The sequence below is a fragment of the Poromitra crassiceps genome, assembly GCF_964638095.1.
Source record: "Poromitra crassiceps genome assembly, chromosome: 16".
NCBI classification, from domain to species: Eukaryota; Metazoa; Chordata; class Actinopteri; order Beryciformes; family Melamphaidae; genus Poromitra; species Poromitra crassiceps.
In genome coordinates, this window is record NC_139645.1 from 36,791,848 (window position 1) to 36,807,286 (window position 15,439).

Below are 15,439 nucleotides of genomic sequence, written 5' to 3' on the forward strand. Positions count from 1 at the left end.
GGATCTGTCCGACATACTGAGTCCACAAACAGGAGGCATGAGTCCGTAGCTGCATTTTAGGGGTGTTTATTTTAACCCGCAGATAAAACACGACATGCTCTGCATATAGTAGCGCGATGTTAGATAAGCTTAACAAACATAACATTTAGCGTCAAACAAAACTGAATGGCAAGCAGGTGTAGGTGATCTTAATGACTGCCGTTTCCGACCCCCCATTGACACACACACATCTCCACACGGACATATAGAGGGTATGCACGTGACGTCACAAAGGCAGAAGTCACTGCATGGTCACGCCCGCAAAGTGACGTCCGTGCATATCCTCTATACACACACCCACAACTCCCCCCAGTAACCGAGTGACAGACATGCAAGCAAAACATACTCCTTGCTGCCACAGATGCCCTAAGTGTAATTGCTACATGGTGCCCCACTCCTCCTAAGAAAAACACACAAATGCAATCTTTTTTAAATGGAAGAAATATATTTTCATTATCAATGTTACAATAGAATACCAGAACTATGAAATAACAGTATATCACACTACTGTACAGATGAACTATTATTATGAAAAAAGTAAATGTTTAATATATTTTTTGAGCATGACTGTCCATAAAGTGTTCCTTCAGTTGTCTCAGGTCATTTGACAAGACAGTGTCGTAGGATAATAAGCTTGAAACTGGAGCTTGAATGAAGTGGAATGACACATACAGTATACTGTACAGTACGTACTGTACATGCTGGAAATGGCCAGTGGTTTACATTGTGCAAGCAATAATAGACTTAATAGGAGATAAATGACCGCTTTAAAGCAGCTACGAGCAACTTTTTCGATTGTTATTAAACAGTATAAATTTAATATCAATGCATCACATCTTACCTCTAATAGTCGACGAGACCAAAGCCGTGTGTATCTGAGATTGCTCCCTTAGGTGATTATTAAGTCTATAGTCTGTCTAAACTCGCGCCAACAGGGGGCTCTCTAGAGCGACCGGACCGGGTAACCCGGAAGTGAAACGCGGAAGTGAAACAAGGAAGTGAAACGCAGCTGCCTTCCAACGCCGTTTGCACTGCCTAGCAACATAACATAAACAATGTGAACGCCACGCATACTCGCGGGAACATCTCTCGTTATATTCTAACAGGTTTTTTGGAAGTTATTTTGTGGTTATGGCCGAAGTGGCTGCTGCAAACCGTTTCATTTCACTTCCTGATCTGCCCTGGCTACAGACACACTAACACTGGCCGATTCACTCGGGGTTCAAGCGAGACTACTCTGCGTTGCTCTCGTCGACTATTAGAGGTAAGATGTGATGCATTGATATTAAATTTATACTGTTTAATAACAATCGTTAGCTCGTAGCTGCTTTAAGGAGTTTTACAGCAAACTTTACTCATCTAATTGCAAAGCTGCTCAATCTGATCTGATTTTTTTTTTACCCTCTTGAAATACCCAAACTTAGTGACGCTGCCAGAGAGGATTTAGACACTGATTTTAATAATAATAATAATAATAGCTTGGATATATATAGCGCCTTTCAAGGAACCCAAGGCCGCTTCACAGAGCACAAAAAGATGACGGACACACATAGATGACAACAAAGAATAACAAAGAACAGAAAGATGGTGCCAGGACAACCACCTCTCTCTGAACGTCTCCAAGACAAAGGAGATCATTGTAGACTACAGAAGGGGGTAAGGCGCACACCCCCCAATCACCATCAACGGCACAGTGGTGGAAAGGGTGGACAGCTTCAAGTACCTGGGAGTCAATATCCACCAGGACCTGACATGGGCCAACCACACCGCCACTGTTGTCAAAAAGGCCCAACAGCGACTACACGGACTCAGACGCCTGAAGAAATTCGGGCTAAGGCCAAAAATCCTCAGGGACTTCTACAGAGGCACCATTGAAAGCCTGCTGACTGGCTGCTTCACCACCTGGTACGGGAACTGCACCACCATGGACCGCAGGGCGCTAAGAAGGGTGAGGTGCGCGGCCCAGCACGTAACAGGATGTGAGCTGCCAGAACTGCAAGATCTGTACAACCAGCGGTGCCTCAGGAGGTCCATGAAGATCATCAAAGACACAAACCACCCCCACAACAGTCTGTTCTCCCTGCTACCCTCAGGGAGGAGATACAGGGTCCCAAGAGCACGCACAAATCGCTTGAGGGACAGTTTCTTCTCGCAGGCCACGAGACTCCTTAACATATACAAATAGTGTAGTAGCCGTACTGTACCGCACTGCAGCTGCTACCATCACGTATGACTAATGTTCAATAGTATGTTTAATTAGGTATATGCTATTTGCACCTAACAGAGTGTTACTATGTTTAATTATGTTTAAAGTATGTTCATGCCATTTGCACATATGTGCAGTGAATACGCCACTGTCTGTGGCGTGTCTTGTATTGCTTGTTAAAAATCAATAAAATTTTATTTGCAGGGAGAGAAATGAAAGTACACTGAGCCGTGTTTTGACCACATTCCTTTACCCATGTGGTAAAACTTTGATTTGTATTCTAACTGTTCTTTTTTAGTCATTTCAACAAGTAAATGTGTTGTGTTGAGAGTGATTAAGCAGCACAGAGTAGGCTATCAGGGCTGAGAACTGATATTACTGATATTCAGTAAAAACAAGTTAGGTGATTCTATTCATGTGCTGATGTACAGTAGTTTGAGAGTGAAACCACACTCAGTACTGCACATAATGGTGTTTCATTGTAACGTTTCATAGGCCGTTATACATAAAGGAATTTGTGGCGGGCCGCCACAAAAGGATTTTGACTGCCACAAAAAGATGTTGACCAAAAAAAAAAAAAAAAAAAAAAAATCTTTTTTTTTACAGTGCACCTGAACGCAACATGCAAGATACCCGCTGAATAAGTGTCCAATAAATGTTCATGTCATTCTGGCCAATACTTCTGTTTTAGCATTTCAGTCTGGAATATGGAATATCTTTCAATAATCTATGATTTAGCTGCTAAATTGTCAAATATCGCCATCTGCTCGCTACCCAGGCACTTATGTATGTACTTAACCTAACTAACTTAACCTAACTAACTATCCGGTGTGCACAACATTGTCAGCCTAAACTCTGGCTGACACCCCAAAAACCTCCAATCCGCTACAGAAAAATGTATATTGTTTGTTTATTAACTGGCCCCTCGCCTTCTATCATTTCACGAAAGTGGCAAAGCAAGTTGAGTATCCCTGACCTATAGGGAGACATTTAGTTTGTCATTGTAAACCCACAGCACAGTAATGATGACATGTTCTTCATAGATCTAGCCTTTTAATTTTGCTCTTAAGCTTTCTCAAAGTACACCAAATTCATGCATTTTACTTTAAAATGTAAAAAAAAAAATCTTGCGGGGGCATGCCCCCGCACCCCCCTAGGGGGTCTGCGGTCCCCCACCACAAATACTCAAAATCATGTGGGAAACACTGCATGATGATCACTTGGCTGCCGTCCCCGAATAGGAAAGCATCGGTCCCAACGCGGAGCGCTAGGATATAACGAGACCTAGGCTAGGCAGAGCACGCTGGATAGTTTGCCAGGGAGACGCACACCTCTAGCCGCAAACTTTCAACAGCGGTAGCCAAATGGGTGGCTATAGCTTGCAGGCCGATTAACATTGTGGAGGACGAGGGTCTGCATATCGTTTGAGCATGCACACCTTTGAGGTTATTCTGAAGAATATTCTGGACAGTATTTGTCTTGTTCCTTTAATAATAAACATAATAAACAAAATATCGGTTTAAGGTAGATAAAAAAAATGGCGATTCATTTGCAATTAATTGTGATTAACTATGGACAATCATGCGATTAATCACGATTACATATTTTAATCGATTGACAGCCCTAATTGTACCACATGTGTCGTTACCTCGGTGAATAAGGGATTGTCTTCGGCCTGATTTGGTTGAAGGCAAATGTCAGCTTCTGAGCAGCTCGCTGCTGTTGAATTTCCTGAAACAGACAGACAGACAGACAGACAGACAGACAAACAGACAGGCAGACAGACAGACAGACACCGGTCAAATAGTCTGATAAAGGTTTCCATTGCAATTTCAATCTACTGATGAGGTCTTTTCATGTCAATGTCACTACCCTGATAAAGACATGTAACATACTGGGAGTGCAGGAAGGGGGTGCAGGCTTGATAAGAGAGCAACTGAAATACTGCCTAAAATAAAAGATTATTAAAGGGATAGTTCCGATTTTTTTGATGTGGGTTTGTATGAGGTACTTGCAGACAGTCAGTGTAAACTACATGAGCAAAAACGTAAAACAAAAAACACTGCAACCCATGTTGCTCAAAGCATAAGTGTGGAGGAGTACTTCTTGGAGCACCTGGCTACAGTGAAGATCTCAGCTCAAAACAGGGTGAAAAGACGTCATGTCTTTTCAAGGCAACGTGGCATCTGAGGGGTTGTGGAGACTTGATGACACCATGTGAGCAGTGAGGAAGCATTTTCAGGGTTTTTTCTGTTCTTTTTGTGTGCTTGTTGTGACCCTGTTCACACTCAGCAGACAGCTCTACTTGCCTGACATGGCTGGTCTGCATTTCTCCAAACTGGGACCGCGCCGGCTGCATTCTACTGCGTGTAGTACACTGTCGGCAAGTACCTCATACAACCCCACATCAAAACATCTAAATTATCTCTTGGAAAAAAAAGATCACAAATTGAGTTGCGATGGCATTTTTGTGGTTATTTTTTGCCACAGTTCTTACTCCTTTGCCATGCTTTTTCACAAACCATAAAGTGGCAAGTAGTGTTGGCAGTAATCTTCCGCTTGTGCAGTAGCCTGACCAACAACCTCTTTTCCTCCTTAGCAAGAAGCCCTGCAACACTTTGACTGCAAGTGCTGACAAGTGTTCTGGTGTTAATATAGTTCAATCAGGAATCAGATCCTGGGGCGTCTGCGTAGTGTAGAGGCAAAAGCACTCGCCGACCACCGCAGTGACCCGGGTTCAAACCCCCGGCAGCGGTACCTCCGGCTTGGTCACACGTCCTTACAGACCAAATTGGCCGTGTTTCTGCGGGTGAGGTATCAGTCCTGGTTGCTGTACTACTGCCTCCTCTGGTCAGGGGAGGGGAACTGGGGGGCAGAGCTGATCCTCCCGGGACGCTGCGTCCTGCCGGTGAAACTCCTCGCTGTCAGGTGAAAAGAAGTGACTGGCTACAACTCTCCCCAGGTCGGCAGAGGATGTGGAGCAATGACAGCGGGGGGATTTAGCCAAGTACAATTGGAGAGAGAGGGGGGATCAGATCCTATTCTCAAGAAACTACAGCCTGAAGCAGTGTGTGTGTGTGTGTGTGTGTGTGTTTCCTACCCTGAGACAAAGGTGTAGCACAGTGTCATCCTTGTAGATGCTCTGCCAGGTTTGGACCACCTCCGGAAGGAAGGACTTGACGATGTACAGGTGCCCCGGCTTCAGGATGTCGTACTCTGACCAAGTGCAGAGCACCTTGAGGGCTCTTCTCAGCCCCCCGCCCATCTCCTCCTTGCTGAGAAACTCTATTTTGGCACACAGGCCCCTCTGGGCCCAGGAAGACATGCTGTTGTTGATGGTGTTGGGGGAGCTCTCCTCAAGACGGTACACAGTCACTGGCTCTCCTGAAACAGCACGCCCACGCACGCAAACACACGCACGCACGCACACGCACGCACGCACGCACACACACACACAGACAGACAGACAGAGTGGGGCAGGTGTGAGTTAGATCCACTGATACAATTAGGTAAAATTGTACTATGGGTGTGATAGAATAGAATAACAGCTCTGGAACCAACTGTACATTTGCTGGCCTAAAATGAATATTGCCATCTCTTGCCATGTCTCCCTACCTTCTTTGTCTGAGTAAAGAATATCATTCTCTATAATAATAACTCTCCTTAAAATATAAAGTTGATGACATGTGCCTTGTTGCTGTCCACTTAACAGTGTTGGGTGTAAATATATAGTAATGATTAGTCTGCGTTTGATCCATATTTGCGTGTGTCCTCCTAACGTTAAACCTGGCAAAACGTCTCGTCCCATCCTCTCATCATCCCAAGGAAACCCATTGAGGAGCCGACAACAAAACGTCGATCGTTAGCTTTAGCTTATAGCTTTCCCTGGGTTTAAGAGTTGTGTTGGATAACCCGTGAAATCCCGGAGTGGAGTATTTTTGTTGAGTGAACTGAACTGGTAACATGGAAATCCCGAAGTAGAGCATTTTTGTTCCTTTATAAACAAACTGAGAGAACTGGACTGAACTATAGGCTAAATAACTTTTATTCTACCCGTTTTGCTCTAATGTAATCTTTGAAAATTGGTGGTGTGGTTCAGTTTGTGTTTCATTCTACTGCCCTGCAACTAATTATTATTATTTGTGTTGTAAAGAATAGCCATGCTTATCTGTATTCTGAATGCATGTATCCTTGGTGAGGTTTGACAACATTTTAACTGGTTTAACTGCTACATAAATAAATGGCCATGTGGTCATTTTATATAAACTATAAATTGAATTTACAGAAAATATGCTATATCGTGATGTACATCGTTATCGGGATATGAAATTACCTATATCGGGATATGAGATTTTGGTCATATCACCCAGCCCTACGTTCAGCCAATCATGTGGCAGCAGTGGAACGCATAAGATCATGCAGATACAGGTCAGGAGCTTCAGTTCATGTTCATATCCAGTGTTGGGCAGTAGCTTGCTACAAGTAGCGAAGCTATATAGCTTAACTACTGTACATTTCTCAGTAGCTTGGTGGTAGCGTCGCTCCTTTTGAATCAATTAGCGTTTTCAGTAGTTAAGCTATTTATAGACCAAGTAGCGACGTAGCGTCCAACAAACGTTACCCGCTACTCCCCAGAGAAAATCCATGAGCAAATCACGCAGCAGTGGACTGGAGATTTCTGCTGCGGTTCGGAATAAAACAGGAGAAGACAATGTCATGCCGTCGCCATACTGGGAAGGAAAAATCTTTCATCCCCAAACCACAGACCACACTTATTTTGTTTACTTTATACGTACTCTACTTTATTTTGCTTATTTTTGCTTACTATCGCATTTTACTACTGTTTATTTTATGCTATGTTGTGTTCTGTGTGCGAGCTACTGTAACCTGTCCCAATTTCCCCCCGGGGATCAATAAAGTCTTTCTGATTCTGACACTATCACTCTTTTATTTATTATGGTTTTATTGCCTGAAAAATATTTTTGAATTGTTTTTGAATATTGTGCCAGTGAGTTTCAGTGTGTGTTAATAAACAATCGAACTGAGCATTTTTTTTGCCTGCCTATTTGTTTGGTGGAAAGTTGTTCTTGATCATGAAGTTGATTCAATGTAAAAAAAAAAAAATACGAAAAAAAAAGTAGCTTCGATGTAGCAAGCTACTTTTGCCATGTTGCTTGTAGCTTAGCTTGCTACATTTCTCTGGGGATAGCATCATTGTAGTTAAGCTATATTTAATTGAGAGTAACTGGTAGCTTAGCTTACTACACTTTCCAAGTAGCTGGCCCATCACTGTTCATATCAATGGGGGGGGAAGGGGTGTGATCTCAGTGACTTTGACCATGGCTGTGGGTGCCAGACAGGCTGGTTTGAGTATTTCTGAAAAGGCTGATCTCCTGGGATTTTCAAACAACAGTGTAGAGTTTACACAGAATGGTGTGAAAAACAAAAACATCTAGTGAGCAGCAGTTCTGTGGATAGAAATGAGTTGTTGATGAGAGAGGTCAGAGGAGAATGACCAGACTGGTTGGAGCTGACAGAAAGGCTTCAGTAACTCAGATAACCTCTTTACAACTGTCTTCAGAGTGCAACACGTCAAACCTGGAGGCGGATGTCACTCTGCTAGCCAGTTGACACTGAGCTGAAAGTTGATACCTGCCTAATATTGGTAGGTGAGTAGACCTGTTTGAGTGTACATTTGAAGGAATTGAACAGATGTCATTTCCCTGAATGACTTGCAATAAGTGAAACTGTGGTCCTAACATGATCGCCACCACAAACCACACCATCAAACTAGCTATAACATCCAACTAAAACATCCAAAACCTTTGGGCAAAAAACAACAACAACACAACGGAAACTACCGGAAAGTTGATTAAACAACAGCTGCGGTGTGTGGGTGTGGCGCAAGCATGAGGAAGTGTGGGTGGGAGAAAACAATGTAAAAAACATTTTTCTCCTCGGCCTCCTAACTTCCTCGTTCTCTAACTGACACAGAGACACAGGTAGTTTCACCTAACTGAACACGCAAATATGCAAATATAACCCAGTCTTACCTCTAGGGGGCACAGGAGTGAAGGGGATACTCTGGGACAGCCGCATCAAGTTGTTACGCTCCACAGCTACAGGACACACACACACACAAACAACTCTAGCTGGAGAGGAAAAACTGCAGTGCTGCATGATCCACCTGAATTGCTGGATGCTGTGCTCATGATTATATAAGAAACAAAATCAAATTTTTATCCACTTTTGTGTCAACTTTTTGACCATTTTCTACTCTGGCATTCTAAATCAGGCAAAATGTTTCAATATTGTCAATAATCTACAATTATTAGTCCTGGAACTTATATAGAATTATATTAACAGTGGACCCTTCCACCCAAGAGTCTAGATAACAGTTTGGAAGAATCCAAATCTCACCTGAATACTGGTAGTTTTCCATGGGCTTGAAAGGGGAGCCGATGGCTACAGGGGGAAACAAAGATGTCGGCCATTAACCCTACTGTCAACAAAATTATTTGAAAAAAGCTGGTGAATGCGTCAGTGATAATTATTTAGACGCCTGAATTCAGATGGGTAGCCAATAGTGATGCGCGGGTTACCCAGAATCTGGCTCCAATGATGGGTTGGGTTTGTGCAGACGTTAAAAAACCCTGACCCGCGCATCATTACATTACATTACATTACATTACGTCATTTGGCAGATGCTTTCATCCAAAGCGACTTACAATAACACATTTTTGTCAGCAATAGAGCAATCAACTATGGAGCACAGTCTATGACAACTACAAATTCTAAAGGAACAGTGGTACAAGTTTAGGTTAGGTTAGTTTTATTTTAGAAAGAGAGAGAAATAAGTTAGATCAAGAAGGGCCCAGATGGAGCCTGAAAAGTTGTGTCTTTAGTCTTTTCTGAAAGATCGGCAGTGATTCAGCCGTCCTGACTGAAGGTGGAAGCTCATTCCACCATTGAGGTGCCAGGGACGAGAAGAGTCGAGATCGGGATGAGCGACTTTTGAGCGCCCGTAGCGAAGGAGGGGCGAGGCGTCCTGCACTGGTGGAGGAGCGAAGGGAGCGCTGAGAGGTTTGGAACCTGACCATAGATTGCAGGTACAGGGGAGCTGACTGGTGTACTGCCCTGTAGGCCAGTACCAGTGTCTTGAATTTGATGCGAGCCGAGATCACTGCATCACTGGTAGCCAACATCCTGAGCTATTACACTATCAACCAGTAGAGGTCTCTGGACTACTAGATTACAAGCAAGTCAATTCAGCACAGTGCACATGAGAACAAAGTAATACTTATATACAAGCTATATACAAGCTACTGGTCTCATCTATGGATACCTGATATATATAATTGAATGCATCCGTTTTACTTCCTGGAAAGAAGAATTGTTGCTAGGCACACACACAAAAAATCATAGTAGTTGCAAATTATTGTCAAGCTGTTGATTACAGATATACAGTATACAGTGTATGAAATCCATCTAAGATAGACCATAAAATATTTGTAAATATGTATTACTTCACCCAGGTCTGGTTTCTTAGTAACATTAGCTCATTGGTCTCTGTGTGAGAAAACATTGTAAACCACTGGGGTCTTGCTGATATTCATGGCATAAACAATACTGATATAGCTGTATCGGAGTTGGCGGTGCGGTCTGTGTTACTCACAGTCCTTCCTGGTTCCCAGGTGGGCATGCCATGCGGTGTAGAGACAAGCTGCAGCTGTAAGCACAGGAGGAGAGAACCATAAAGCCGGCATGCAGCAACACATGACTCACTAACACAAACACATACATCTGATCGCAGGGTTCCCATTGTGGCCCTGATGCGAGATTCCATGACTTTCTATTGGGAAACGTGTGTGAAACAAATTGTTGTAGAATGTAGAATGTTCTGTTCATTCCTATGAAGTGACCCATGTGTAAACATTCCTACTTGGATAGTCCAATGTTAAAACTCAACTATCAGGTGACAATAAGTCAGTATTGCCTATAGCAAGCGGTTTCAAAGTCTGAGGCCCTGTTTACACGGCGACGCTCCCCGCATAAAACGGCAAACTTTTTTAGCGTTTTTTTAGTGCCTTTCTTTTACACGGTGATGCCGTTATTGGGGGGTGAAAATGCAAAAAAATGAAAACAGGTGACAGAGTGGAATTCTTGATAACGCTGCCCCTTACTGTTGCAGTGTAAAGTGGAGAAACGCAATTCAAGTGATGGCACAGCCCCCCTTCACCATGGAAGACAATGGTAGGCAATAGGAGCATTGAACTAGCGCAATACTATACAGCCCTATGGCACAGGCACAATGAGTCGCATTGACATTCAACAAACGATTTGCTAAAAACACATAATCTGCGTTAAGTCCCCCTACTAACATCGCACATAGCTTATTAATCACTGTCTCCCACATTGAATAATTGAAGACAACTCACTGTCTGCGATGCATTTCCTCAAGTGAAGTCCCAATTGTGCTTAGGTCTTTTTTATGTTGCTTTACTGGGTTTTTATTCGGTAATCCAATCTGGAGCAGTTTATTAGGCTACCATTGTGACTTCTGTGTCACTCTATCGCGAGGAAAATTAATTTAAACTTTACTCACAAAGCTAAATCAAGCCTGTTAGAAACAGACAGAATAGGGGAAGCTAGGCATTTTTACCTTCAAAATAAAAGCCGTATTGATAACTGGGTAAATAAAAATCAGGGTCGTCGACCCACTACGTGTTAAAATTGACTTTAGTTGTCTGTGTTCTATATGTCTTCTGTGTATTTCGGATCACACACACAAAAAACGTTGCAACATGCATCAATAAGACTATTAAGTTTATTTAATTACCATTATTGTGAAGGTTTTAACCAGAAGTTGCAATGTTATTCTGGCTCATTTGACGCTTTTGCGGTTTCAGTCGGCACGCAAATCGTTATCACAACAGCTGTGTATAAATGCGAAATAAAAGGTGAGCACGTAACGCTAGTTTGCCGTTTTATGCAGAGACGGTTGTCGTCTAAACATGGCCTGAGACTGAGTGCCTCTCCTCACTCAGACAAAGCCCCCCTCCCCACTCACGATTATGTTATTTGATCCTATTGCCACTCGGCTAATTGAGCCAAGATAGTGTGATATTGCTGTTGACGCTTCAGACGACACCAAATGCATCAAAAACGTCTGTCTGAAGGCATGTACTGTCACAGTAAACTTGCCAACTTTCTGCAGGCTACTGCTGGAGCATTGTCACACACATGCACAGACAAGTGTGGACAGAGGCATTTCAGTGAAACTACAATTCCTACCATTCAGAGAATCATCCCCAGGAGCTCGTCTGAGAAAAAAAACACAACAGACATTAGCTTAAATAACCTAGCAAAATGCACAAGATGAAATGCAAATCAAGCTAGTTCACATCGATGTCAGTGGCTGGGTAAGGTGTTGTGACTTACGTTAAGTATTTACAGGGGTTTACAGTGTGTGTTTGCATTGTCTCAGTGGGAGGAAAAACAGGGCAGTCAACTGCAACAGCCTTGTGAAATATACATAATTATAAATCAGTCTAGTTTCCCCTTCTAGCTAGGACTTCCCATAAAGATAAGAGGTTATTGCATCTTGCGTATTTGGTTTGCAGCTCTGTGTGTGTGTGTGTGTGTGTGTGTGTGTGTCAGGAGAGGATACTTACAGGCTGCTGGCTTGGGCTGACTTGACCTGAACTCTCTCCTGGTGGAGAAAAGAAGAGTTGTCCAAAAAACAACAACAAAAAACAGACAGAAATAGTGAACAGTAGAGTTTAACTGTACATAGGCCATGTTCAGACTAGGAGGCCACATCTGATTTGTGAACTTTAATGACCTATTAATGATTCTATCCAGATTGGTTTTATGAGTCTGGATGCTCCAAGTCTGATTTGTGTCACATGTCCCAAACCACATATGGAGGTAGTTTCCAATCTGCTTTCGACTGATGTGACTTCAGTGTGGATGCGGTGATCACCCAAATCAGATTTGAGAGTGTCTTTTGCAGGGGGCGGGGACTTGAAGAGCAGAGAGCAGACATGCAAACACTGCCAGAAACATTGTATGTTGGCTCATTGGCTCATCGTATCTGGACACACAGATCCGACTTGAACACTTGCCCAAATCAGATTTGTGGCAGTGCGGACACACTCCCAAATCAGATTTGGGAAACCAATCAAGATAATGATGATTAACGACTTTAGCAGCAAATCGGATTTGCCTGTATGTGAACATGGCCATAGTCTTGCTTGCCAGACTATCTCTCAAAACTTTGTTTGAGTCGGACTTCACTTACTCAGGTATAGCCAGACAGATACACCCATCCACCAAAAGTACTAAGCAGGCCTGCTCAAAACTTGCCATTTTCAACGTGTAGGCTGCTAGCTTGCTTGCTAGCGTTGTTGTTTCAGAGGGGTGGAGACATTTGAGAAAGGGATTTCCCTTCGCTCAGACTGAAATGGTCAGAGCCAATGGCAGAGCTTATACCCGCACCCTGCTTAAATTACGAGTCAGACTAAACTGTACACAGTGGTGTTCTTAAGTGTACATGAGAGTCTGTCTATGACAACATACATACACACACCCGCGTGCACACGCACACACTTCTCACCAGCACTGCAGCCCTGGGGTCCTCATGGAGGAGGATGTCTTCAGCTGACACTCTGCTCCTCTCCTTCTTAGTCAGAGCTACAGAGGCAGAAAAGAAAAAGGGGAAAAAATTACCAATTAATTTAATTAAGGATCATTTTAAAATATTACAACTAATAGCAGTATGTTCTATTATGAAAATGAGGGACCTGGAAAAAACCCTCAACCCAAAATCAATCAATGTAGCAACTGATTTTTAAATGATCAGATACAGCTGAGCTAGGGCTGCAGTGCACTGAAATATATGTTATAAGATCTTTCTTAGCAGATCATTTCTTAGTGTTGTTCATGTATTTACGCAAGCTTACTGGAGTCAGGATGAAGGAAGGCGGGGCTCCTGTCAAACTCTGTGAAGCCGGCATATGAGTTGACGGTCCTGATGTGGCCGTGAGCCTCAGGCTGAGACACAGACAGACACACAGGACGGTGTGAGAAGGTCAACACATGTCCCTAAATGTTGATTCATCGTGAATGTGCCACAATTTAAGCCAATGTTTCTAGGAATTCAAAACAGCTAGATGGCAGAGCTTTATCTAGGATCTCAAGAGCTACTGTAGATGACAGCTGTATCTAGGATCTCAAGAGCTACTGTAGATGACAGCTGTATCTAGGAACACAAAGAGCTAGGTGACAGAGCTTTATCTTTACCCTGTATGATTCTCATCCATCTGTGGACCAAGATCTGACATCAATATCAGATCGAGTAGAATCAGGAGGGACGGGGGATAAGAAAATTAAAGAAAAACATATGGGTTCACACAATATGCATCTAAAATGTGTGTGTGTGTGTATACTATATTTTTTATTAATCTGTAAAGCACTTTGAATTTGAAATTAGGAGCGCCTTTGCCAACATGCAAAGTTGCCTAGTGGAGCTTGAAATAAGGGTTGGGATGGATGACCGGCTTTGTTTATATCCCGATGGGGGCGTACTCTGAACAAATAATTCTTGTGAAAACATATTTGATCTCAATGAGATTGACCTGGACAAATGAAGATTATAAAATGGTCCACACTAAAGCCTCCAGATCTCAAACTAACTGACGGACACACCTGCTGTCTGTTGCGTGTGGCTGGGCTGTGCTGCCTGCTGGAGGTGGACATCTCTTTAGGTGAAGAGTCCTGGAGGTCCATACTGTCTTTGTGTCCTGAGTGAACCAATAATACACTGTCAGGCCACCAGAGGGAGACATCCAGCTGATTTAAGGATGAACATGGCATAGCTCATGTTTATGATTTCTCCCCACCCCCATGCAAGATTAGCGGAAAATATGTGGAGAAAAATCAATCTACTTTATTACTTCTGGTTAATCTGGTTAAATTACTATTTGCAATCAATTCATAGCATTTGTTTTATCCTGGTTTAGAGTACCAAATTAGCAAGGGTTTCGCAGCATAAGGACAATTTAGATAAGAGTCAGGTACAATGTCAATCACAATCTCAGGGAAATGGTTGAAATTTGTTATGTATTTCCTGGTACTTCTTGTTTTGCTTCGTTTCAAACTCGGATTCTCACATATGGGGACGGCTTTAGCTCAGGAGGTAGAGCGGGTCGGCCAGTGACGCAAGGGTTGGCGGTTCGATCCCCGCTCCCTCCCAGCTGCTGTCGTTGTGTCCTTGGGCAAGACACTTAACCCCAAATTGCTCCCGATGGTGTGTAGGCACCCTGCGTGGCAGCCTGCCGCCATTGGTGTATGAATGGGTGAATGTAGACTATCTACTCATTGTAAAGCGCTTTGGATAAAAGCGCTATATAAATGCAGACCATTTACATGCTGAAGCCCGCCTGGCGGCGCTGAACTGAATGCCTTTCTTTTTACCTCTGAAAATGACCTTTAAAACCACCCAGGTGCCCACACGGCATCCTGGCACACCTCAGCCGGTGATTGGCACAGCCACCCACAACCGCCCCCGTGTCTCCGACATGACCTGCGCATACCGGCTGAGGATCCTCACTTTGCGCACATTCAGCCTCACTGACTAGTCGCACTTCTTCTCTGAGAGACCTAGCATTAGCTTGCGGTAACGTTCCAAACATTAGCTCCGTTAGCCAAAGTTCGTCTTACTACCCACCGTTGCAAGGCCAGCGGACGGGAAACATTGGCCGTCGAGTCATCTCCAGCCAGCAGACTACTTTTGCTTCGGGTGACGGACACCGGCTCAGGAGGAGCAAAGCTGTGTGCTGTGTTCTTTGCTTTTGCACGTGTTGTCGGCTACACGCCGTGTTATTAACACCTTGCTAGCTTGTCAGGTAGCCGCGGTTACTTTGAAGTTAGCTAGCTTCTCTCGCTAGCTCTTAGCTAGCCTCTTCTAAATAGACTAGTGTTCAGACTGCTTCGCCTCTGTTAGCATACAGTCTAGCTATTAGCTACCTTTCGGGCTGCTTTCACCTCCGTTAGCTAGCATGGATCTTAACGTGACGGTCGGGGCACTTCAGCTGTGAACCCAGTGCGAGGCCTGCTTGGCGCCCGACGATTGTCACAGGCTCTGTGTGTCCTGCTTGGGACCCAGACATGCGGAGCGCGCATGGAGGACTT

General features: G+C 43.7%; 1 protein-coding gene across 1 annotated transcript in view; it reads right to left on the reverse strand.

The window, feature by feature from the left end:
* The window catches only part of trpm7 (transient receptor potential cation channel, subfamily M, member 7), a 113,149-nt gene that overhangs the window by 2,431 nt on the left and 95,279 nt on the right, over positions 1 to 15,439 (reverse strand). The window contains exons 27-36 of the mRNA XM_083653083.1: positions 13,955 to 14,049; positions 13,210 to 13,300; positions 12,864 to 12,940; positions 11,920 to 11,957; positions 11,540 to 11,568; positions 9,921 to 9,974; positions 8,666 to 8,710; positions 8,299 to 8,364; positions 5,346 to 5,629; positions 3,894 to 3,976 (exon numbers count right to left, since the gene is read on the reverse strand). Of these exons, the coding sequence (XP_083509209.1) occupies positions 3,894 to 3,976; positions 5,346 to 5,629; positions 8,299 to 8,364; positions 8,666 to 8,710; positions 9,921 to 9,974; positions 11,540 to 11,568; positions 11,920 to 11,957; positions 12,864 to 12,940; positions 13,210 to 13,300; positions 13,955 to 14,049 (862 nt within the window). The remainder of the gene's footprint in view (positions 1 to 3,893; positions 3,977 to 5,345; positions 5,630 to 8,298; positions 8,365 to 8,665; positions 8,711 to 9,920; positions 9,975 to 11,539; positions 11,569 to 11,919; positions 11,958 to 12,863; positions 12,941 to 13,209; positions 13,301 to 13,954; positions 14,050 to 15,439) is intronic.